Genomic DNA, 27,417 nt, shown 5'->3' on the forward strand with positions numbered 1-27,417 from the left:
GCAGCAGGGGATTGGTGCCCTTGCAGGAATTATTGTACACTCAACAACGGCATCGTACAATACCTACTCAATCCCTCTCTTGCTTGATTTTTCTAGTTTTCTCTATGGAACTCGTATTTTTTTGAAAATCAATCTTGTGAGAGCATACAACCAAATCCTGGTCAAACCTGCAGATATTACAAAACTAGCAATCATAACATCTTTCAGTTATTTTGAATTTCTTTGAATGTCTTTTGGCCTACATAATACCACACAGACATTCCACTGTTTTATTGATACTGTAAAATGTGTGGTGTCTTTTTGTCAAAGCATTTATCAATTGTTTAGCAAATTATTCTGAAGAACATGAAAAGTATTTGTTTTTCCAATGTTTGGTTGAGTCTGGCATTGTTATTAACCTCAACAGGTGTGTATACTGAGTTACATTTTTATCATTCCTTGGACCCATCATCAATGAGGAGAGAATGCACCCACTCCCTGAGGAAGTAGAGTCCTTTGTGGATTTTTCAGCACTTATATCATTGAGGAATCTGCTTGAATTTCTGGTTTTGATAAATTTTTGTAGGAGTTTCATTCCTTCCTGCAAACACTCGCATCTAACATTTCCCTTCCTCAATTTCAGACTGACAAGCGTTTGTAAGGAGAACAGAATTGCCGTTCACGTTTCCCGTTTGCATTTGCCTGTGCTGATACTTCTGCCTTTACTGTCATTTGTTGCCTCTCTCAACTGTTTGCTATTTTTGGAATGCCATCATATGTCCACAGTGATAGAGGACCTGCGTTTATGCCAGAGGAATTGAGATCTTTCTGACTACAGCGAGGAGTAGCAACAAGTCGCACAACTCCATAGAATCCTCATTGCAATGGTCAGGTGGAGAGGCTGAATGGTACGCTTTGGAAAGCCATAACCCTATCCCTCAAATCCCATGCTTTGCCAATCACTCATTGGGAGCAAGTACTTACAGATGCTCTGCACTCTACCAGGTCGCTGCTCTGCACAGCTACAAATGAAACTCCACACGAATGCCTGTTTTCCTCCAACTGCAAATCTACGATGGGAACAACACTCCCGGACCTGTGAACTTAAAAAGGGCTGTCAGACCATCCAAGTACGAGCCCCTGGTTGATGAAGTAGAACTTTTAGACTGTAACCCTCCATATGCACATGTACGTTTATCTGATGGACGGGAAACAAGTGTGTCACTGAGACAGCTGGCTCCAATCCCTGAGACTTTGATCGATCAACAAAACACACGTACTTTGAAACTACAAACTGTAGAAATCACCTGAAAGTAATGAGGTAAACATTGAACATACTCCCCAAGACACTCCAGAGACTGATAATATTAATCAACGTGTTGAGCAGCCAGAACAACAGACACCTCATAAACAGCATGTTTGGAAAAGAGAATCTATCAGTGACTTCAGAACCAGACCATATAATCTACGCAGTAGAGAAGTTTGAAACATTCTGTGCCTATCCATTCAACCCCTGGACTTCTGTTTTCTAGTGGGGGAGAACGTTGTGAGAATGCAGTGAACTGTGTGTGTGCATGTTTATGTTGTTTGTGTTTGCATGTTTATACGAATATATATATGCTGTTCATGTATATATTTTTTATACATAACTATTTTGGCAAGCTTTTCATTGCCAAACTGCATTATGTCGCTGTTGTTAACTCATTCTCAACTTGCTGGCAAAAATTATTATTTGTCTACTGCATTTGTCAAAGAAGTTGAATAAAGCTTTATTTCCAATACAGCAATTCTGTTCTCCTTACAAATGCTCGTCAGTCTGAAATTTTCCGTTCTGTATTTTCATTTCAGGGGGTGGGGTGCTCTATGTGTTCCATGTGACCAGCTTTTGTCCGGGTGAGCAAATATAACCACCCCACACATTGTTTCACTTTTTAATGACAAGATCACTAAGAGAAGTGTATTATAAGAGATATACAATGGGTTCATGACCAGGAATTGAAACTACAGTCTTCATGTTCATTTCAGTCATCAGTGGACTTTTGAAATCTATTTCTTTAAACTGTCAAATTCACCTTAGATAAAACTGATTTTAATTTAGAAAACCAGTTGGCTTATAAGTTTAGCAGCCTAGTTTATCATGTGTATATATTTGTGATACCTTTAAAATATATAGAAACTAACCTAGACAGAGTTGTGAGTAAATCAAGGCATAGAAACCAGCTGTCCAGAAGAGAGGAATATATTATTGAATCTAAAGAATATTTGCAATGAGAAAAATTAATTCACAGAGAAATCATCATCATCATCATCATCATTCAACATCATCATCATCATCACCATCATCATTGTTCAACGTCCGCTTTCCATGCTAGCATGGGTTGGACGATTTTGACTGCGGGCTGGCAAACCAGATGGTTGCACCAGGCCTCAATCTTGATCTGGCAGAGTTTCGACAGCTGGATGCCCTTCCTAACGCCAACCACTCCGAGAGTGTAGTGGGTGCTTTTATGTGCCACCAGCATGAGGCCAGTCAGGCGGTACTGGCAACGACCTTTCTCGAATCTTTTACACATGCCACCGGCACAGGTGCCAGTAAGGCGATGCTGTTAATGATCACACTCGAATGGTGTCTTTTATGTGCCACCAGCACAGAGGCCAGATAGCTGCTCTGGCAACAATCACACTCGGATACATTTGAAAATAATATTTGAAATTTTGAAAAGACATTCAGGGGAAAGAACTTTGTAAATAATTATGACAGGCAACGTAATTCTGTTGATTACAATGGTGAACATAGAAACAGCACAAATCTACCAAATTGAAACTTTCCAAACCATTTTTTAGATTCTGTCAAAGGAAACAACAACACCAGATGGAGCAAGCAAAACATGGGAAAGAACAACAGAACAAACACACCTGTAAAGGACTTATTTTTACACCAACTCCACAAAATACAAATCTCAGTAAAACCAAAGATAGCATTACAAACTTTTGCCAAAAACTAAGATTTATGTCTGATAAAGACAACACCATGGAATCTTTAATCAGAAATAAAACTAAATGTCATTCACAAAAAAGGTAGGAATAGAGAACTTGATTATTTTTGTGATCATATAACTTATTTTCCATATGAATTTCTATCAAAATATAAGTTATATTTTAATTTCAGTGTCAAAGAATAGAAGATATTAACACCTTGAAAACCTGACATAAAACTGGTAATAAAAGAAGCTGATAAATGACTACTATAACAAACCCTGGGCTATTCATGCTTCATGACAACAGCAGCAACAAAAAGAAAAAAGTTAACAACAAAATCAGCAAAATAATAATACAAAAACTTATTTTCCAAGTCAATTTATATTTATAAAAAGACTTAACTAATAAAGAATATGATTACTTAACCAATTTAAAATGTAAAACAAGTAATTTTTATGGATTGCCAAACGTTCATAAAAGGTAATGTTATAAATTACGCTTGTAAAGAAACCTCATTTTCTTGTTTAAAGGATTTAAAACTACAACAAATAGTGGCAAAATCATTTTGTGAAACTCACTGACTGAGCAATTTCTTTGACATATCATTAAAACCATATTCAAAACATATACAAGGGTGCATAAAATATGACTTAGATATATTAAACCACCTTCTATGTACAATGAATTAAGAAACCTTAATAGTTACTTTTCATGTAGCTAACTTGCATTCAAATATATTGCATAAACATTTTTTTGTTGTTGAATAAATGTCCTCATGAGTTATATATATATATAAGGCGCAGAAGTGGCTGTGTGGTAAGTAGCTTGTTTACCAACCACATGGTTCCGGGTTCAGTCCCACTGTGTGGCACCTTGGGCAAGTGTCTTCTACTATAGCCTCGGGCCGACCAAAGCCTTGTGAGTGGATTTGGTAGATGGAAACTGAAAGAAGCCCGTCGTATATATGTATATATATATATATATATATATATATATATATATATATATATATATATGTGTGTGTGTGTGTGTGTATGTGTGTGTGTGTTTGTGTGTCTGTGTTTGTCCCCCTAGCATTGCTTGACAACCGATGCTGATGTGCTTATATCCCCGTTACTTAGTGGTTCGGCAAAAGAGCCCGATAGAATAAGTACTGGGCTTACAAAAGAATAAGTCCCGGGGTCGAGTTGCTCGATTAAAGGCAGTGTTCCAGCATGGCCGCAGTCAAATGACTGAAACAAGTAAAAGAGTATATATATATAAAACAAAAATTAGGAGCAGCAATGGTAACCAAAGTAACAACAACATAAGCAAATTTAGTAAAGGGATACCTTGAAATAAAAATATGTGAAAAATCCAAGCAGACATATGGAAACTATTCTGATAATTATTTGACAGGAAATTGGAAAATGGTATCTAGATTATTGTTTTATCTTATGGGAAGTAGATGTGGAAAGACATTCTGAGAAAATAAATGGTAAAGCTGGTATCAAGTTACATATTCTGTTTAGTAGTCTTCCTTGATCAAGACACTCAGTGGATTAATTGCATTTAGGTGGGAGATTTTGTCTCCCTCAATTAACAGTAACGAGTGTAATAAATACCCAATGAAAGAGTCTGTTTAAGTGGGAGATTGGAGAGTGCAGCTTCTTGTGTAGATAGTACAAGTATGATAGATAAAATCAAATTTATACTTTAATCACAAAAACATGATAAATGAACATTAAATACAGAACAATCTGGTTTTACATACACTGTAACTGAGATTTGGAATGGCTATAGTTGTATAAAAATGGGAGCTGTTGGTGAACACACAGATGCTGGTCATGTAGGTGAATATACATCAGCTGTGTATAATAGTTGTAGGAAAACAGACACAGCAGGTGTTGGCAGATGTAGGGGAAGAGTCACAGTAAATGTTGGTAAACATATATTGCAAGTGTTGGTAAACAGTCACTGTGGTAGTAGAAAAGGTAACATTAAGTGTGGAGGTGTGGTGCAGTGTACTAATATGGTGCACTGGTCCAGTGCAAGAGTGTGATATTGTAGGGGTTGTGGTGTAGGGGTGTGGCGGGTGTGTGTGTGTGTGTGGGTATGTCTGGTGTTAAATGTTGTTTCATTAATAAAATCATATATATCTCTACTACAGTGTTTGTTGTGGAATTACGTTTCATTTCACTTCTTAACTTTCCACCACCACCACCACCACCACCACCACCACCACCACCACCACCACCACCACCACCACCACCACCACCACCACCACCACATTCACCACCACTACTATAACAACCACAGCCATGACAACCACAGCAACCTTAACCACACACTCTACCACCATCACCGTCACAACTGTATCCTCTCCTCTTCTTTATGTAAACACCCCTCCCCTCTGCTCTTCTTATCTTCACCTTTTAATCTTCATCATCTTACATCCCCAACATCTCCCTTCTTAATCTGTCAAGAAATTCCTCCCACCAATCCTCCTTCCCTCCCACCAACCCTTACTGTAATTACTGCTGCCATATCTACAACCATCTATACCATAACACTACTATTCTTGCCCACCCCACAACACTGTCTTGATTAACATAACACCACCACCACCATCACCACCACTACCACCACCACCACAAATGCCTCCCCACTGTCACCACTGTCCCCCCTCCCATCAATATCATCATCCTCTTACATCAATCATAACATGACAAACAGACACCTGAAACTGTTCTTACTGATCGGTCAGTTCACATCAGTTTAGCCAGTCCGGCCAGATCAATGTCTCAAATTTTAAACTGATTATCACCCACCACCACCACCACCACCTGTTTCACTGTTCCCCCACCATCTCTTGTCATTTCATTTGTGTTGGCTCCTCTCTGGATAACGTAGCAAAACTATAGGTTTTATGAATGGCTGGGACATATCGACTGTCCCCTCTCAATGAAGGTGATGAGACCCTAAATTTTGCCAGTCTCTTAAGCAAGCTCCCTGGCTCTAGAGGACCCACAAGCTCAGAACTATGGGCCGTCTGTTGGCAGAGTGTGAAGATCTTAAGAGAGGTTAACAAACTTGGTGATTTTTTCCAAACGCTTTGTATCACGCCTTCAACTCTTGCCTTTGAACTGGACACTGGTCACCTGCGGCTTCTCGATTTGTATGTAGGTGAGTAAAACTAATGATTCAGCTCTACAAATGTCATTGTAAGTCCATTATTTCTTGACCTTCATATCATATACAACACTGTCCGCCAATGTCCACTGTTGTTTTACTAATACCATTGCACCATCACTCCCGCCTTAACTACCATCACAGTAACCTCATAATATAGATGTGTCAATGGAAATGTGCTTATAAGTCGGTGTGTGTGTGTGTGTGTGCATGTGTGTGTGTGTGTGTGTGTGTGTGTGTGTGTTTATGTGTGTGTGTGTGTGTGTTTATGTGTGTGATAGTTTACGAAATAAGTTCATAGGAACTAAGCCTGAAAGTTCTCTACCATCACTGCGATACCACACCATACCTTGAATATATACACCATATGTTCCTTTCAGTCTCTACGAATCCCCCCCACCACCACCTTCACTGCTGCACAACACCAATCATCTCTCCATTTACTGCAGGTCTTCAAATTTACACTGCCATACATCACATCACTGATACATACACCATACTCCACTCCTTACACAAACTCTGCCTCCACTGCCATACATTATATTACACCATTGACAAGGCAGTCCTGAGGCAGGTTCAATGTGACATGCTGTCTGGCAAGGGGCTAGCCCTTTCAGCTTCAGATAAAGTCCTTCTTTCTGATAATCTGCTTCCAAACTGCTTCCCTCAGCTCAATTTTGCTCAGGTTTTGGCTGAACTGACATTAAGGTAGAGACCACTTGCTTTACGCACCATGTAGCTCTATGCACCATGTAGCTCTAGGCACCATGTAGCTCTAGGCACCATATAGCTCTAGTCACCATGTAGCAGGATCAGACTGAGGACTTAGTAATTGCAAAACAAACTTCTTAATTATTTGATAGTATAGACACATATAAGCGCAGGAGTGGCTATGTGGTAAGTGGCTTGCTTACCAACCACATAGTTCTGGATTCAGTCCCACTGCGTGGCACCATGGGCAAGTGTCTTCTACTATAGCCTCGGGCTGACCAAAGCATTGTGAGAGGATTTGGTAGACGGAAACTGAAAGAAGCCCGTTGTATGTATGTATGTATGTATGTATGTATGTATGTATGTATGTATGTATGTATGTATGTGTGTGTATATGTTGGTGTGTCTGTGTTTGTCCCTCCAACATCACTTGACAACTGATGCTGGTGTGTTTACAGCCCTGTAACTTTGTGGTTTGGCAAAAGAGACTGATAGAATAAGTACTAGGCTTGCAAAGAACAAGTCCTGGGGTCGATTTGTTCGACTAAAGGTGGTGCTCCAGCATGGTCGCACTCAAATGATTGAAACAGATCAAAGAATATAAGAGTAAAAGAATATATAATAAATACAAACATGTATGTGCATACACCACATGTAAACACACACACACATGCACACTACATGTCAAACTGCCAAACAAACCCATGTCACTATGGAAAACAGATGTTAAACGATGATGATGATATAAATCAATGCTTGCTTTTATGTTTAGTTGCATTGGGACCCTTCCATCGAAAACCGGTGATTGTTGTGCGCTGATGACGGGTCAATACCCAGAAACTGCAGTCTGTGCATATCACTAAGGTTGACGAGGGAAGGATGACCTCCCTTTGCAAATACTGATAGGGCACAGAAAGTATGTCACTAGCCAGCTGGAGAAGATGTTCTCCTGGGGCTACAATCTACAGTAACATCCACCCTTAGTGGTTAGCCATATTTAGATGGCAAATATACTTCACATTATAATATGAACAATTTTGCATTAATCTGATGGAGTGACTCAATACTTTCATGGAATACAAATTTATTATTCTTAAACAGGAATATTATTGTCAGTGACTTTAGTCAGTTGAGCTGTCATCAGACAATCCAGCTGGCTGAAACTCTCAAGTTGCTGTCAATGATATTCTTGCTTAAGAAGATACACACACACACACACACACACCACACACACACACACACACACACACATACACACACACACACACACACACACACACACACAGCAATAATAAATCTTCGAGCGAGGTATAAACAGTAGCTGCACAAAATCGTGAAGTATATTTGCCACTTAAATGTGGCTAACCCCTAAGGGTTGATGCTACTGTAGCTTGTAGCCCCAAGAAGACATCTCCTCCAGCTGGCTGCTGACACACTATCTGTGCTCTATCAGTATTTGCAAAGGGAAGTCATCATTCCCATCTCCAGCCTGACGTGATACACACGGACCCAAGTTTCTGGGTTTGTATGTATCATGTCCTTATTCTTTATATATAAAGAATAAGGAGAAAATGAAGTGGTAAATAATAAAATTATTTATTAATTATAAAATATGACAACATCTCTGGCAGCTGTTTCAATTCAGAAATCTTTAGATAATTAATTTATAAAATTAAAATCATTATAAGATGAATCTCTTCAGAGGTAGTAAGGATATACCGATTAGAAATACATGTTGAGATAATGGCTATACACCCGTTAACAGCTGTCAGAGATGTTGTCAGATTTTATAATTAATAAACAATTTTATTAATTACCTCTCCATTATTCTCCTTATTCTTTAAAAACATAAATGAACCATGATGGTTTATATGGTTACCTTATAGCTGAACTTTCTATGGATTGGTAACTAACCAGTATTTTCATTGGGATTTATGATCCGTTAATAAGATTTATTACCTATACTTAATACTATATCTTTATTACCTATACTTAATACGATATCTTCACCCATTCCCTTCCGGTCATTCAAAATGTGACCGCGTGCATACCGTTGGCGATTTTTTTTCCTCCGTCTTCCCTTCTTTGGATCTTTCCTTTACCTATGTTTCTGACGAAGAGCTCCACTCGAAAAGTTAAACCCTCCTTCTTTCCTTCTTTCCTGAGCATCCAATAATACTATACTTGTTCCACGTCCTCGTGTTGTGTTTTCTCTTTGTGTTTTCATGTTTGGATTAACTATATATATATATAAATTCTATAATTATGAGTATAATTATAATTAGGGTTCAGCAAAAATTTGCTTCACCACATACTGAAATTTAGAAATAGCAGTTAAAACTAATTATTTCACTACCATAAGAAAAATCTCCAAGACAGCAATACTCAACAACTCACGCAGGTAAAGAGAAAAAAATAACGAATCCAACCAGCTTTGATTAACTGTATACGTGTTTCGGAGTTAGAGAGATGTGAAAAATGTAAAAATCATATTTCTACTCTCTCATTCTCCTCTTCAGTACAGTAATTCAAGATTTTAAATTTGAGAGCACTGAAAAATTAACATACTCATTTGACCAAGCGACATCAAATAACACATATCCAACGACCAGTACTCCCGAATTCAAACAGATGGATGAGATCTCATATTCCTCCTTACTCACCCAAGTGTGATAACGAGTAAAATTCCACAGAAAAAACTGCAGTTTACTATCAGGGAGAGAATTATACTATCAATAATAATAAAGGGTAAAATTAATTAATCAATTATTAATTAATAATTTTACCAAGTACTTTGGTATGTTAAAAGAACCATTATCGGTAAACTTATACAAAAATTCTATAATTCTGAGTATAATTATAATGAGGGATTTTTTCTTATGGTAGTGAAATAGTTAGTTTTAACTGCTATTTCTAAATTTCGGTATGTGGCGAAGCAAATTTTTGCTGAACCCTAATTATAATTATACTCATAATTATAAGATTTTTATGTATAAGTTTACTGATAATGGTTCTTTTAACATACCGAACTACTTGGTAAAATTATTAATTATTAATTAATTAATTAATTTTACCCTTTATTATTATTATTATATTATTATTATTATTATATTATTATTATTATTATTATTATTATGTATATATATATATATATATATATATATATATATATATATATATATAATATATATATATATACATATATATATGTATATATTAGTTTACAGGGATCATGCAGTTTGTGGTGAAGAGTTTGTTAACATCTAGTACTATGATAAATTGCATCTGTAAAGTTGTTAGAAAGGACATCCAACCATAGATACCAAGTCAAAAATGAAACCCACAAGGGGAATACAGTCTTCTGGTTCATCTAAGAGAGTAAAATAAAAAAAAGGGATTAAAGGTTTTTTCCAAGCCATAAGCTCATAAAACCAGTTTCCCCAGATTCTGTGGTGTATATAAAACACCACTGGATAGGACACCAGTCCATTGCAAAGTTGCTCCCTTTTGCAAGCTGAGTTTGCTGGATCCATGTGAAGTGAAGAGTTTTGCTTAAGAGCATAATGCATTGCCTGGCCCAAGAATCGAAACCACAATCTTATGAGAATGTGTCCAACAGCCTAACCATTAAGCTATTCACCTCCACATCTAAGAGAGTGGCAACTCCAAATAGGGACTGACTTAAGCTATGATAACATGTCCAACCCATGCCAGCATAGAAAGCAAATATAAAATGACGATGATGATGATATCCCCCCCCCACCATCATCATTACTTAATGTCCACCTTCCATGCTGGCATGGGTTGGATGGTTTGACAGGAGCTGGCCAGGCAAGAACCTGCACCTGACCTCTGTGTCTGTTTTGGCAGGGTTTTTATGGTTGGATGCCCTTCCTAACACCACCCACCCAGCAGCATGGACTGAGTGATTTTCAAGTGGCACAAGCACAGACAAGGTCAGTTTTGACAAGGGATTTACAGCTGGATGCCCTTCCTAATGTCAACCACTTTTGGAAGGGCATCCAGTAGTAAAAACCTTGCCAAAACTGATACAGAAGTCTGGTGCGTGTGTCATCCCAACCTCATGATTCTGGATTCAGTCTCACTGCTTGGCACCTTGGGCAAGGATCTTCTAATGACCAAAGTCTTGTGAGTGGATTTGGTAGACTGAAACTGTTGTGTGTGTGAGTATGTGTACATGTATGTGTGTGTGTGTGTGTGTGTGGTGTGTTGTGACTGTTGTGTGCATGTGTGTGTTGTGTGTTGTGCGTTGTGTGCATGTCTGTGTTGTGTGTGTGTGTTGTGTGTGTTTGTTGTGTGTGTGTGTGTTGTGTGTGTGTTGTGTGTGTATGTTATGTGTGTGTGTTGTGTGTGTGTTGTGTGTGTGTGTGTTATGTGTGTGTGTTGTGTGTGTGTGTGTGTTATGTGTGTGTGTTGTGTGTGTGTGTGTTATGTGTGTGTGTTGTGTGTGTGTGTGTTGTGTGTGTGTGTTATGTGTGTGTGTTGTGTGTGTATGTGTGTGTTATGTGTGTGTGTTGTGTGTGTGTTGTGTGTGTGTTATGTGTGTGTGTTGTGTGTGTATATGTGTTTGTTTCTCCTTGTCTTGATATTATGTGATAGTCATACAAGCAGTGTCATTAATTTCCAGTATCCGTGAAAGCATGTCCAGGCCATGGGGGAAATATTCCCATATATCATGTTGAAAGCACCAGTTCTCGTCTGATCACCGAAGTTAAGCAACGTCGAACCTAGTGAGTTCTTAGATGGGTGACTGCTTGGGAAATCTAGATGCTGTAAGCATCACACATTTTAAAAGGCAATGCTCCAGCATGGTCATAGTCAAATGACTGAAACAAGTAAAAGAGTATATTTGGAAAGAGGCGAGGGTTGGCAATAGGAAGAGCACCCAGCTACAAAAAATCTGCCTCAGTGAATTCTGTCTAAAATATGCAAGCATGGAAAATGTGGACATTAAAATGATGATGATGATGATGACGATGATGATATGTACAAACACACATATGTTAAAACATCTACACATGTATACTAGTGTAGTCATATACGCAAGGGAGTCTCTAGGGAGTCATTTGGCCTGTTAGTAATAGTAGCTAAATCTTCTTCAAATCACATCCTCCTACTGTGTTAAAAGAAGGACATGTGGGATAATATGGTTCTGGGTTCCTTGGACATAGTAAAAATATGGGATAGTCATGGCTGGAATGATTTTGATCATAATTTTAGTTGGTCCAACATTAAACATTAAAAGCAATAAAATACCATTGCAAGGTGCCTCGGACAAGTGTCTTCTACTATAACCCCAGGCCAACCAAAGCCTTGTGAGTGAATTTGGCAGAAGGAAACTGAACGAAGCCCATCATGTGTGTGAGTGTGTGTATGTATGTATATTTGTGTTTCCTTGTCTTAACATTGTGTAAGAGTTACAAAACAAGTGTCACTCTCATACAAGCAGTGCCTTTCCTTTCCAGAACTGAGGCACCTGGCTCCACAGCAGAAGTGTTAAGGGCCACATTCCCTGGTGAAGAAGATTGGCCTGCAAGTGTCTTGTGCTGGTGCCGCATAAAAGCCCTTGCGCCAGTGCCATGTTAAAGGCACCCAGCACACACTGTAAAATGGTTGGCGTTAGGAAGGGCATCCAGCTGTAGAAACCAGGCCAAGTCAGACAAGGGAGCCTGGTGCGGCTCTGGTCAAACCATCTGACCCATGCCAATATGGAAAGCGGATGTTAAAGGCTGATTATGATGATGATGATGATGATGAGTGTGAATAGTCTGGCCATGAGAAAATATTACCTGTCTAAGAAACAGGTGAGAGTTAATAACAGGAAGGACATCCAGCCGAAAAAATCTACCTCAATAAAACTTCATCAGACCCTTGCAAGCATGGAAGGATGAAAAGTAAAAGGATGATGATGATGATGATGGTGGTGATGGTGGTGGTGGTGGTGGTGGTGGTGGTGGTGATGATGGTGATGGTGATAATGATGATGATGGTGGTGATTATGATGGTGGTGATGGTGATGGTGGTGATGGTGATGATGATGATGATGGTGGTGATGATGATGTCTTGTGTACAGTCATACATAACACACACACACACATGTAATGTTACCAGTGAAAACTGTGTGAAAGCCTCTTCAAGTCCAGTCATTTCAACAGAAGGAACTGGAGTGAGATGCAATAAGGTCAGTGGAGGTTATGACACAGAGGTCAGAGGAAGTCAAAGAAAGGAAAGCAGCTCTTAACATAATTAAAATCAGACCCCCAACCAACCCACACAGCATTCTGTGTATGTAACAAACCAAGGGTGGTTAAGGGGTGTGGGTGGTGGCAGTGGAACTGGTAATGTGTGTGCGTGTGTGTTTGTGGTAGACATGTTCAAACACGATCCTAAGAAGTAGGTTTTTCTGGCAGGTTTTTCCCTATCTATCTATCTATCTATCTATCTATCTATCTATCTATCTATCTATCTCTTTCTATCTATCTATCTATCTTTCTTTCTTTCTCTCTCTTTTTCTTTGTATTTGTATGTCAGTAAGTCTATGTATGTATGTATCTATCTGTCTGTCTGTCTGTCTGTCTCTCAAACACACACACGCATACTCATACACACATAAACTTTTATACACACATACACACACACATATAGAGAGAGAGAGAGAGAGAGAGAAAATGTGAAATAAATATGTTTGCATGTATGTATGCCTATGGGTATGTATATGTATATATATATATATATATATATATATATATATATATGTATATATCCCCACCCCACCCACTTCCTTTGGTTCAGCTCTAATTGAGCTGGTTACATGATCAAAAGCATTCCATCCTTGACCATCCCGTCTTTTGGCAGACAACATCTACAATGTTCAATGTTTCCTTTATATGAAACAGTAGGGATTTGGGTGTTATTTTTTGCAGGTCAAAGGCGGTTCCCTTCTTGACTTGTATTGTTGTTGTTGTTGTTTGGTTGTGACGATAATGGTGGTGGTCATGGTGGTAGTAGTAGCAATAGTAGTATTGCTGTTATTGGTAGTAGTAGCGGTGGTGGTAGTGGTGGTGGTGGTATTGGTGGTAGTGGAAGTGGTGGTAGTAGTAGTAGCAGTAGTGGTGGTGATGATGGTGGTGGTGGTAGTGTTATTAATAGGGTACTTACTGGTAATGACTGTACTGGTTGCTAAGGCCAGCTTGGTCACTGTTTTGTGTACATGGGTGTGTGTATAAGTGTGTGTGTGTGTGTGTATGTGTGTGTGTGTAGTCATAGCTGTCTGTGTGTACATGTATGAGTATGTGTATGCAGTTTTGTGAGTGAGCCAGTGTGTGTGTGTGTATGTGAATGCATTTATGTGCATATGTGTGTATATGTATGAGTGTACATGTGTGTGTGTGTATGTCTGTGTGTGTGTGTGTGTGTGCATATGAATTATCTATGGTGCAATGTTTATATGTGTTCACGTGTGCTTTCTGATGAATATAATGGAGAATTACTTTGGATAACGAGAGAGAGAGAGAACAGGAAAGCCACTGTCAATAATGTATTCCCAGATGGGATGGTCATGGTGAGAATATTTTCATCACAGGTGTCCTCAGTAGGAATGACCTGGGGTTATACAACAGCAGGAAGGAAGCAGAGCACTCTAAGACATTGTTCTTACATGCACACCACACACATACCCACAAGCACTTAACAAACCACACACACACCACGCACACAAGCACTCACACACACACACACACAAACACATACACACACACACACACACACTCATTCACACACACAAGCACCACACCTTCAAGATTATTTTTTAAGTGTTTTACTCAGTCTTAAGTAAGATGTCTTACTGAAAGGTAAGGAAGTAACGCTGCTATAATTCCTTGTCTGTATCCATCATATATATATATGGATGTGTATATATATTGTATATGTGTGTATATATTAGATAATTGTGTATATATTGCATATATGCCTATGTCTTAGTATTGCAGGGTATATTTTGCATCTGGGGAACGGAAATTCTACATAGGGGTACTTATTTTCAGGGATAAGTTCATATGTTAAGTTATTTTTTCTGGTACTTTCTATAAACCTTGGTAAGGCCAGATATTACCACAGGAGTCATGTATGTCTCTATATAGATGTGTATATATGTTTATGAATTAATATACACATGTGTGTGTGCGTGTGTGTATTTAAGAAGAAGTAGCCATTTTGTACCTTTCAGGGAATCATTCCTGATGATTCCCTGAAGGAATTGAAGCACTAAATAAATAGTTTTCATCCAAGTCTTGACTACCATCTTTTTCTTAATATATATAAAACCTGTACACTACTTGACACAATTTATATCTATCTATCTATCATCTATCTATCTATCTATCTATCTATTATCTATCTATCTATCTATCTATCTTTCTCATATATATATATATATATATATATATATATATATATTTATAAAAAGGGTAGGTGGCATACGAGTAGGTAAATATTTATAAAAAAGAAGTTTGAAAGTGCACTATATAAGATAAATTTTAATTTTCTTAGAAATTTAAAAATATGGAGCACTTCATCATCCTTGTGCAGGGGCCATGCTAATCTTCTCTGTATCATTCCAATTTTAGTATATGTAGTGCCGAAGCAATACTGTAATGCTTCGGCAGTACATATACTAAAATTGGAACGATACAGAGAAGATTAGCATGGCCCCTGGACAAGGATGATGAAGTGCTCCATATTTTTAAATTTCTAAGAAAATTAAAATTTATCTTATATAGTGGCACTTTCAAACTTCTTTTATATATATATATATATATATATATATATATATATATATATATATATATATATTTATTTTATAGAAGGAGCTTCTACAGGACTAGAACTGTTTCATTCAGATGAAATCTTCAGGAAGATTTCATCTGAATGAAACAGTTCTAGTCCTGTAGAAGCTCCTTCTATAAAATAAATTATTTACTCTGCTATGTATTGAGTACCTTATTTACTGTGGTTAACCCTGACTCAACCCGGGACCTACATATATATATATATATATATATATACACTCGCGGAGTGGTTGGCGTTAGGAAGGGCATCCAGCTGTAGAAACACTGCCAGACTAGACTGGAGCCTGGGGCAGTCCCGAGCTCCCCAGACCCCGGTCGAAACCGTCCAACCCGTGCTAGCGCGGAAAACGGACGTTAAATGATGATGATGATGATATACACATACACATATACACACATGCACACACGTTTGTGTGTGTGTGTGTGTGCAAACAAAGTAGTGATATTTTGAATGCATTCAATGTTTCAGATAATTGTACAATAGATAAAAAGAGAATTTTATCTCTCATGCAAAATATTCCTCAGTTTGGCCCTTTTCTCTCTTCCATGATGCCAGTCTAAACTAACCAGTCCTAACTCCATCTACACGGGTACTATTACAAAGATTTGGAGCTGTCTGCTCTGTTCAGCTTGAGTTGGAAATTCCAATAACATGCATTGTTTAACATGAAATATCTATCTATCTACCTATCTATCTATCTATCTATCTATCTATCTATCTATCTATCTATCTATCTATCTATCTATCTATCTATCCATCTATCTATCTATCTATTTATCTGTCTGTCTACATCTCTCTCTCTCTCTCTATCTATCTATCTATCTATCTATCTATCTATCTATCTATCTATCTATCTATCTATCTATCTATCTGACTATCTATCTATCTATCTATCTATCTATCTATCTATAAAAAGAAAAATGAAAGGAAAAAAGAGAGCCACTTACTGTAATGTGTTTTCTTTTTGCATGACCCTATTGCCCAAGGTTTCCGTGGTCTTTTCCATAGGCTGTTCTATCCACGGACAAACCTAATTTGTTTCCCCGTTTTACATTGACATTTCTGTGATACACGATCCCTTTTGATTGGCCCCACTTTTTTTTTTCACAATCCCTTTTGATCGGAATTGCCCCCCACCCTTTTCTTTCCTTCTTCCCAAAAAGAAAAGCTCTACTTTGTATTTTGTTCTTTCTGTGTTCAGCCCTGCGTGGCCAATAAAGAAATCTATCTATCTATCTATCCATCCATCCATCCCACCCTCTCTCTCTCTCTCTCTCTATATATATATATATATAGGAGGTTGCTATGGCTGGTCAGAAAGTGACCATTAGCTGTCAGACATTTTGGCCAGAGGTACATAACTTCTCTACAGTTCATGGGGAGGAATATGTCAATGTATGTATGTATGTATCTATCTATCTATCTATCTATCTATCTATCTATCTATCTATCTATCTATCTATCTATCTATCTGTCTGTCTATCTATCTATCTATCTATCTATCTATCTATCTATCTATCTATCTATCTATCTATCTATCTATCTATCTATCTATCTATCTATCTATCTATCTATCTATCTATCTATCTATCTATCTATCTATCTATCTATCTATGATAGATTGCTAGCCACTACACATTCTTTATTTTCTCTCCTTGTTTCTTTCTGTGTTCCTTTCTATGGAAGAGCTTAGGCTCGAAAAGTTAAAAACTTTTTTACTTCCCGAGCGTTAAACTAATACATCTGTTTGTTGTCTACACCACCTGTCTTCGTCTTTTGTTTTTTTTTGTGTGTATTCTTTATATATATATATATATATATATGTATATAACTTATAAATAAGGGCAAACGAAAAAATTTCTAATGCCAAATGTGCCGAAAATTGGACATATTATCCATAACCATATAATTTTTCACAATACGCACGCTACTCGAAAAAAAAACCGATAGAAATTTCTAAAAAATTCCATTATTACCATATCGGACCGATTTCAGGGTTAGTTCGTAAGAACCCTCCCTTCGTCAGTGATAAATGTGGCAAAAGAAATAAATGAGATACTTACTTATACCCATGGAAGAAGTAAAATACTAAGTCATGAGCACAATTAAGTACCCCAAATATATCCAAAATAGAAATACTCCAGCCCATTAAAGACACGTGTGATTTGAACTGAGGCTCTCACTGAGTGAAAGAGTCCGGAAGTGAACAATTAAATTTATATTTAATGTAGGATAAAATTTTTTTCGAAAAAAAATATTTTATCAATGGCCAGCATATTAAAAAATACCTTTAAAGGTTAAAATTATAAACAACTTATAAATTATATGTGAAAAATTATATGGTTATGGATAATATGTCCAATTTTCATCCATAAGTTTTGGTGTAATCACTGGAAGACATCTTTTAGTGATCCTTTCTTTCTTTCTTTCTTTCTTTCTCTGTCTCTTGCCTTACAGACCCAGATGTGAAGTTTGTACCCCCAGAATACGAGATACAAGGAAACAGCTACAAGGTGAGGATGAAAAGTGGATGCATGGATGTTGTCAATTGCTGTTGACACCGACGATGATGATGGTGGTGGTGATGATGATGATGGTGATGATGATAACGATGACAACAATAGTGATGCTAGCGATGATGATGATGATGATGGTGATGACGATGATTGATGATAATGATGATGATGATGATCCCTATAATTATCGTTTATCATGAACTCAATTATTCCATCACAATCTCAAAGATTCTCATCATGAGTCAAGGAGGGAGCCTTAGAGCATGGTCATTTGACCTGCTAGAAATGGCAAACAAATCTCCTTCAAAATCATAATCCATTATTTAAAAAAAAACATTTGTTGAATAATATGTTCTTGGGTTAGAATCCTCTAGCAAAATATTGGGATGGTCATGGCTGGAATGCTGACCTAGGCCTAAAGAACAACAACAATAACGATCACCATGACAATTTCCATTTCCACAACTGCTGCCATCTCAAACACCACCACCACCACCACCACCATCACCAACACCAGCACCATCACCAGCACCACAACCATTGTCACCACTACCACCACTACTACCACCACCACCAACAGCAAAAACACCACTACCATCAACACCAGCACCATCACCACAACCACTACCACCACTACTACCACCGCCACCAACAGCAAAAACACCACTACCATCAACACCAGCACCATCACCACAACTACTACCACCACTACTACCATCACAACCAGCATCAACCACCACCACCATCATCACCAAAACCACCACCACCACCACCACCACCACCACCACCACCACCACCACCACCACCAACACCACAACCACCATAACCAGCACCAGCATCACCATCATTACCACTGAAAACGTTTTGTTATGGATTCTAACTTTTCTTCATCTCTGTTTCTTCTTCCAGTCTCACCTCTATTCCTTAGGCAAGACTCTCCTCTCAGCCAAGCCCCATCCACCAAGAGAAACGAGTGACACCTACAACACTTTACTGACCAGGCTGACCTCCCGTGCCCCAGAGGAACGACCCAGTGTGGAGGAGGTGGAACGAGTTTGTTTAGAGTCACTAGGAAGGGAGGACCCCATAGCCATCTGTCTGAAATTGTTCAACAGAGCAGTGGACACTGACCCTCAGCAGCAGCAGCCGCAGCAGCAACACAATTCAGGTGTGGGAAGTTTCTATATCAATTTTCTACTTTCTCATCGACTTTTTTAGACTATGTGTGCATGCGTGTGTGTGTATGAGTGTGTGCGTGTAAGTGTGTGTGTGTGTGCACGTGTTTGTGTATGTGTGTGCGTGTATGTGTGTGTGTGTGTGTGCAAGTGTGTGTGTGTATGTGTGTGCATGTGTATGTGCACGTGTGTGTGTGCATGCACGTGTGTGTGTGCATGCATGTGTGTGTATTTGTATGTGCATGTGCACGTATGTGTGTGTGCATGTATATGTGTGTGTGCATGTGTGTATATATGTGTGTGTGTGTGCACGTGTGTATGTGTGTGTGAGTGTGTGCGTGTGTGTGTGTGTGTGTGTGTGCAAGTGTGTAATATATATGGCCACAATGTCCTTTGTGTCACAATGTGCCTTGTTTGCTCCCCACGATGCTTGCTGGTCCACTTTTTCCTGTCCAGTCAACCAATCTGGTGGTTCCCTCTGTACAGTCTGTTGGGCCCAGTATTAGGGAGACAAGCCCTAACTCACCAAGGGTTTGAGATCCATTGGCTACCCTCATCATGGTTTAGACAGCCTGTGGAAGCCATTATCTGGGCTGTGGCCACTGTTGCATGCAGATAAGTTCAAGGAGCCACAGGTGAGATGTGGTTGTCAGGTGAGGACCAAAGTGGACAAACCACTCCATGAAGCACCACAGGTTCCCCTGACAAAGGGCCCACTCCACCGAAACCTGTACAGAATGAATGGGGCCCAAAACAAAATATATATGTCTGTAAGTGTGAATGTGTGCATGTGTGTGTGCATGCATGCATGCGTGTGTGTGTACATGTGTGTGTATGCACTCACATGTATACATTTATATGTACATATACATATACATTCATATATATACATGATTTTATTATTTCCAGGTGTCCATGATAATTGTGTTAAGTTTGCTGAGAACATAAAGCAAGAATTATCCAAAGCAGATTTTTTGAAACTGGTACCAAATGATGTAAAACTCTCAGCCCTCAAAGACACCAAACTGGCAGGCGAATACCACCAAGGATGTTCTTCTAAAGCAGGAATTGAAAGTTGCAGGCAATTAGAACCACAGATAAGTTCATTCCCTCTGGAATCTGGATTACCATTTACCAAAGTGGAATGCTCTGTTGGAAAATCTGTTGTTGAAGTAAAACCAGTCAGCTGTGAAAGAGTTGCTGATTTCTCTTGTGTTGAAATTTGTGAATTGAAGGAAAGCAACCAGGAAGACAAACAGAATTCTGTCCCAGAAGAAACCCTGAAAAAGGGAGATATTTTACTGAATTTCTCACCAAACCAAGTCAACAACAAGAGTAAGGGTCATGAATTAAAGGTGGACAGTTTTAAGGGTAGATCTGTAAAGACTTTTGAAGAAGTTCCTTCCCAAAGCGAACATTTTAAAATTTATAATCCAGATATTATTCGTGGGTCAATGTCAAGCGTAGAAGCAGATGACATTGTGAGTGGTGACAATAATAATGAGGCTGATGAGGGTGATGTTGATAATGAAGATGATGATGTCACAACAGAAAGAATCCAAAGTTGTGAAGGGTCAGTCTTTAATAACAACATTCTAACTCAACAAGATCATGCAACCGATTTCCTACCTAACAACACAGAAACACATGGGAAACAGATTTTGGCCAATGATCACTGTAGCAATTTAGATGACGGTTCTGCTGTGGAACTTATCCGTCTTGGTAATGCAGACCGTAGTGTTCTCTGGAATTTTGAGGAGGGCAAAGTAAACCTTGTTGATCTCATACTTGGAGATAATGGTGAGAATGAGTCAATTAAGAGAGACAACCCTAGAATAGAACTAAAGAGGACATTTGACAAAGAAACCAATATTTCTACAAGTGGAAACACTTCAAGAATTTTAAGTGGAGAATCTCAGACATTTTGTGACACATATGGAACCAGCGTTACTCAAGAAGCAACAAGTATTATGTCTGGTGCCAGCCTTAATTTTCAGACAACAACCGTTCTTTCTGGTACAAACTTCATCAACGAATCATTCGACAAGATTCCTGAATGTCAGAATACTTCGCAGCTGACATGCACAGCTGAAGGAATTAATGCCACTGAAGACAGAGAAATGGCAAGTGGAGAGAATTGCAGAAAGCAGGGCAGCCCTGACAGTGAGCATGAGGATGAGGATGACGAGGGAAAAGAGGATAACAACGAGTCTCTGTTGGAAGAGATGCAGGATCCAACACACATCACAGCAGAAGAGGCCCAGAGGAAATTAAGAAACATTGCTCAGACCAAGGTAAATGTCGTCTCCTCCTCCTCCTCCTCCTCCCATCCTCCTCCCATCCTCCTCCTCCTCCTCCTCCCATCCTCCTCCCATCCTCCTCCCATCCTCCTCCCATCCTCCTCCCATCCTCCTCCCATCCTCCTCCTCCTCCTCCCATCCTCCTCCTCCCATCCTCCTCCCATCCTCCTCCCCTCCCCCTCCTCCTCCTCCTCCTCCTCCACCTGCTCCTCATCACCATCCTCCTCTTCCCCTCCCACCACCCTCCTCCCATAGATTTATATATACATGTATATGTTATTGGACCAAAAGTCACGCACCAAAGAAGCTCCATAGGCTATGGAAGAGTCAAAGACTTGCTTCAAATTTTCTAAAATTGAATAAAATAAATACAATAACAATAAACACACATACACATACTTTTACAAGATGGAGAAAATGAATAACAACAACAACAATAATAACATAAGTATAATGTTTTGGTGCGTGACTTTTGGCCCACCCTGTATATATACAGAAAGTATATATATATATAATATATATATATAATATATATATATATATATATATATAAACTCAACTTGTATGTCTGTGTGTGTATCTGTGTGTGTGTCTTTGTGTTTAACTTCCCGGCACATCTCCTCCTAGCCAACAAATTGTAGAACCACCAAAAATGGGTCACTTAAAGTTTAAGCGAATGAAAATTGAACTGCGCTATTTCTGTTCCGAAATTCATCTCGCAAGTGAAAAAATCGATAATGTGTTTGTTTAGGCCTTATCCCATGCATTGAATAGTGAACTTTACTCAGTCAGCTGTTTGACGTGAACTGTGTTCACCACGCGTGCAAGCATGCATAAATTGCATGAAAAATAAAAAAATCAAGATATAAAAATGAATCGCCGTAACCATTGTAGAAATTTGGCAAAGAAATGAATTTTCGGGATGTAGCCTGGAGGGTTTTTTTGTATTAATATATATATATATATATATATGTATGTATATATATATACATATATGCATATATATATATGAGAGTATGATAGAAGAAGGCTAACTCTTCCTTCCGTAGAAGAAAAAATTCAAATCAGACCATGTTAACACCAAAAATTATTTGCATCAAAAAGGTGCCTTTTTTCTATGAAAATCCCTATTTTTTACAATGTTTTGACTGCTGTGTTGCCATTTTTCGGTGTATTTCACATAAAGAGAATAACAAGCTACATACTGCCAAATTTTTACTTTTCAAAAATTCCAATTCTAAAGGGTCTAAACAAACCGCAACGCCGGGCGATACTGGTAGTATATATATATATATAAACTTTGCCAGATCAGATTGAGCCTGGTGCAGCCGGCTCACCAGTCAAACTGTCCTTAGTCAAACCATCCAACCCATGCCAGCATGGAAAGCGGACGTTAAATGATGATGATGATTATAATGATTATATATATATATATATATATATATATCCGAAACTGCAAAGATAATCTGGAACTCGACTGACGAAAGAAAACTCTCAATGACCCGTCCATTTTTTTCTTGTCCCTTTTTTGTATCATCTAACTGTCTGGATGTTTTGCATTCTCGTACCATTTTTGGTATTCCTTTTTATATATAACAAGTCTATGTATATGTGTGTATATGTGTGTATATGTGTGTATATGAGTGTGTTTGTGTTGCCTATTGTAGGTGATTACACTGCAGGACATTATTGACGTCAGTGGATTGTACTTTGATGAAATTGAAATCTGGGCCTTATGCAGAGAAGCTGTCAAGTCTTTGCAGAATACCCCGTATATTGGTGAGTAGATTTTCTATGTCTCAACCAGGAATTCAGCATTCGTTCCTCCTCCCCTAACTTTACAACTCCTCCTACCTCTCCACTCCGGGGGCCCCGTAACACTCAACAACCTAACACCTACCTCTTCTCCTCCTCCTCTCTCATACCCTTCCTCCCTTCCAATACCACTCATCCTCTGCCATCACTACAACTCACTCTCTCTCTCTTCTTTCTTTCCTACTCTCTCCTCTCACTTTTGATTACCATCACCATCACCACCACCACCACCACCACCACCACCACCACCACCTGTTTATCTATCTAACTATTTATTGCCCACAAGGGGCTAAACGTAGAGGGGACAAACAAGGACAGACAGAGGGATTAAGTCGATTACATCGACCCCAGTGCAAAACTGGTACTTAATTTAACAACCTTGAGAGGATGAAAGGTAAAGTTGACCTCAGTGGAATTTAAATGCAGAACATAACGGCAGACGAAATACTGCTGAGCATTTCGCCCAGTGTGCTAACATTTCTGCCAGCTCACTGCCTATCTATCTATCTATCTATCTATCTATCTATCTATCTATCTATCTATGTGATGGGATATTTTGAGATTTTGATGATGATGATGATGATCATCATCATCATCATCTCCATTGTCCATGATGGCATGGACAATGGACATTTTGACCAGGGCTAGTAAGCTGGAAGGCTGCAACAGACTTCAGTCTGATTTGGCATGGTTTTCTATTGCTGGATGCCCTTCCTAACGCCAACCACCCTGAGAGTGTAATGAGTGCTTTTATGTGCCACTGGGGCTGGTACCATTTGCATGACACCAGGCTGCTTGTATGAGCCACTAGCACGTGTGCCATTTGTGTGATGCTAGTATCTGCTGTGACTGCGATTTTACTTGACTTGATAGGCCTTCTTCTCAAGCACGACATAATGCCAAAGGTCTCGGTCATTGCCTCTGTGAGACCCAATGCTCGAATGGAACTCAGCCACTTTGCCTTCATGAGGCCTATCTATCTATCTATCTATTTGTCTGTCTGTCTATCTGTCTGTCTGTCCGTCTGTCTGTCCGTCTGTCTGTCTGTCCGTCTGTCTGTCCGTCTGTCTGTCTGTCCGTCTGTCTGTCCGTCTGTCTGTCTGTCTGTTCAATCGTCCATTTATCCATCCATCCGTCTTCTATGTGTCCCTCTGTCTGTCTATCCGTCCGTCTGTTCATTCGTCCATCTATCTATGCATACATCTATCTATCTGTCTGTTTGTCCGTCTGTCTGTCCATTCGTCCATCTATCTACCCCTCTATCTATTTGTCTGTCTGTCTGTCCATCCGTCTGTTCATTTGTCCATCTATCTATCTATCCATCCATTGTCCATCTATCTATCCATCCATCTATCTATCTGCCTGTGTGTTCAGCCCTGTTTGGTCAATAAAGAAAGCCTGTCTGTCTGTCCTTCCATCCATCCATCCATCCATCCATCCATCCATCCATCTATCTGTCTGTCCGTCCGTCCGTCCGTCTGTCCATCCATCCATCTATCTACCTATCTATCAATATGTGTGTGTGTGTGTGTGTGTGTGTGTGTGTGTGTGTGTGTGTAGACACAACTCACAAATCCGAGACTTCGTTGTTGTTGCTGCTTCTGCTGCTATTTCTAACAGTCAAATATTCTGCATTGATGATTGTGGGGTGAAGAATTGTGGCTAACAACTCCATAGTTCTGGGTTTTGATTTCATTCTTCTTCAAATTAAGGTCCTGAGCTGACAGAGTCTTTAGCACAATGGACAAAAAGTTTGGCAGCATTCTTCCAGCATTTTATGTTCTGAGTTCAAATTCTGCCGAGGCTGACTTTGGTCATTGTCCTTTTGGGATCAATGATATAAGTACCAGCTATACACTGGTGTTGATGTAATCAACTAGTCCTCTCTGCCAAAATTTCAGGCCTTATACCTAAAGCAGAAAAGATCATTGTTATTATTATTATCATTATTATTATTATTATTATTATTATTATTAATATTATTGTTGTTGTTGTTGTTGTTGTTGTTCTAACTATATTGCCCTGACTCTTACTTGCAGTGTTATATGAAGAACTAGACATGGTCGGGCTGCAACCAGATGGACATATGGTGTTCACTGACCAACAAAGGATCAAGCAAGAGCATAGCAAAGATACACCGATCAACGAAAAGGTAACAGTGTTTGATTCTGTTGGCCAATGTTCGTGAAGAGATTGGTGCTTGTCATCAGTTGTACCTGCTGGAGATGCACACAGAGCAATGAAACTGCTCTGCTGCTCTTGTCCAGTGCCCAAGCATTGTCTTGAACACCTGCTGTCACGTGTAGGATGGATCTGACCATTGGTTGAGTCCATTGTGAAACTGTGGGTCAACATGGAAGTGGTGCCTTCCAGCAATTTTGTTGAAAGATGAGTGAGATTGGCAAAAATGGTCTGAGTGGTTAAAGGCCTTCTCTAAGTATTTAGCTATAGATTGAATGAAGTGGATGAGGGGCAGGCACTTGCTCTAGTAGTCAGGGTAACTGTGGTTTTGTGGGGTTTCCACAAGCAGTCCTAGGAAGTCTCCCTCTTTTGGGGAACTCTTCTTTGTTGGAGTTACTGTTTTCCTTTTTTTTTCCTGCTCCTTTATGTAACCCCACATAGTATTGTCGTGTACCATCCCTAAACTTTTTGTCAACCCATAGGGGTTAATAAAGGAGACATTATTATTACATATAATGTCATTATCATTGTGGAGACACATGGCCTAGTGGTTAGAGCAGTGGACTCGCGGTCGAGAGATCGCAGGTTCGAATCTCAGACCGAGTAATGTGTGAGTTTATGAGCGAAACACCTAAGCTCCACACGGCTCCACCTAAGCTCCACACTTTACAAAGGGCACTGGGTGCTTTTTACATGGCACCAGCACTGACAGGGTCACCAAGTAACTTGTAAGACAAAAACCCCTCAGCTGGGGGAAGGTATTATTAGTGGGGTTTGGTGGCTTTGTGCCATTTGAGAGATTTAAGGTCTAGAGGGGACAGATATATGTGTCTTGCTGTAGAGTAGCAACATGGACACCCAGTTGGAAAACAAAGGAAAGTGAGTTGGAGAGTAAGATAAAGTTATATATTTTTATAAAGGATTGACTTAGCTTTTAATCCTTAGAAAGGATTGGTGAGCTGGTAGAATCATTAGCACACCAGGTGAAATGCTTAGAGGTATTTCATATCTTCGTGTTCTGAGTTCAAATTCTGCTGAGGTCAACTTTGACTTTCATCTTTTCGGGGTTAATGAATTAAATACCAGTTGAACACTGGGATTGATGTAATTGACTAGTCCCTTTCCCACCAATTCCAGACCTTGTGCCTTTATAAGAAAGAATTATTATTATTATTATTATTATTATTATTATTATTGAGTGAGAGAGCAGTGCATGCCATGAAAGTGACACTGGGGTACAAATATATGAAGCCCAGTATACCCATCATGACAACCCTTCTGATAAGGGTACACCAGGCACATGCATCACAACCATTTGTGCGCGACATGGTGATCTCATATCAAGATAAACAGCACATGACCTTGCAGATGGGCCCAGTTAGAATTTTCTTCTGGTCGAGTAGCCCATCCTGCTTAAAAGATCCCTGAATAAGGATTGTTTAAGGATGTTGAACAAACTACCCATGTTTCCGAAGGTGAATTATCCAAACCTCCAAGAATTCCTTTCAACACATGGCTATGATGCTCCCCCACTACTTCTGCTCATGATCAGAGATGCACATACCGTCAGCCACCAAGGGACATGGTCAACTGGTTATGGTCAAGCAACTGATAAGCAAATCTGTGGTATTGAGTAGAATATTTGCTGTAGCCCATCTTTTATACCAAGATAAAACAATGTACATGATAACACTTCCAATCAGTTAAGATCAGAAGCCATGA

The 27,417-nt window shown here is 39.1% G+C and overlaps 1 protein-coding gene and 2 pseudogenes across 1 annotated transcript in view; 2 read left to right on the top strand and 1 right to left on the bottom strand.

The window, feature by feature from the left end:
- The first annotated feature begins 5,618 nt into the window (after window positions 1-5,618).
- LOC115219004 overlaps window positions 5,619-27,417 on the top strand; it is a 62,633-nt gene continuing 40,834 nt past the window's right edge. The window contains exons 1-6 of the mRNA XM_029789042.2: window positions 5,619-6,123; window positions 18,166-18,221; window positions 19,134-19,392; window positions 20,309-21,693; window positions 23,367-23,478; window positions 25,554-25,666. Coding sequence (XP_029644902.1) covers window positions 5,871-6,123; window positions 18,166-18,221; window positions 19,134-19,392; window positions 20,309-21,693; window positions 23,367-23,478; window positions 25,554-25,666 — 2,178 coding nt within the window. The 5' untranslated portion in view covers window positions 5,619-5,870. The remainder of the gene's footprint in view (window positions 6,124-18,165; window positions 18,222-19,133; window positions 19,393-20,308; window positions 21,694-23,366; window positions 23,479-25,553; window positions 25,667-27,417) is intronic.
- LOC115219595 lies at window positions 15,415-15,508 on the bottom strand (annotated as a pseudogene).
- On the top strand, window positions 15,510-15,603 carry LOC115219598 (annotated as a pseudogene).

This window comes from Octopus sinensis, linkage group LG14, assembly GCF_006345805.1.
Source record: "Octopus sinensis linkage group LG14, ASM634580v1, whole genome shotgun sequence".
Lineage (NCBI taxonomy): Eukaryota > Metazoa > Mollusca > Cephalopoda > Octopoda > Octopodidae > Octopus > Octopus sinensis.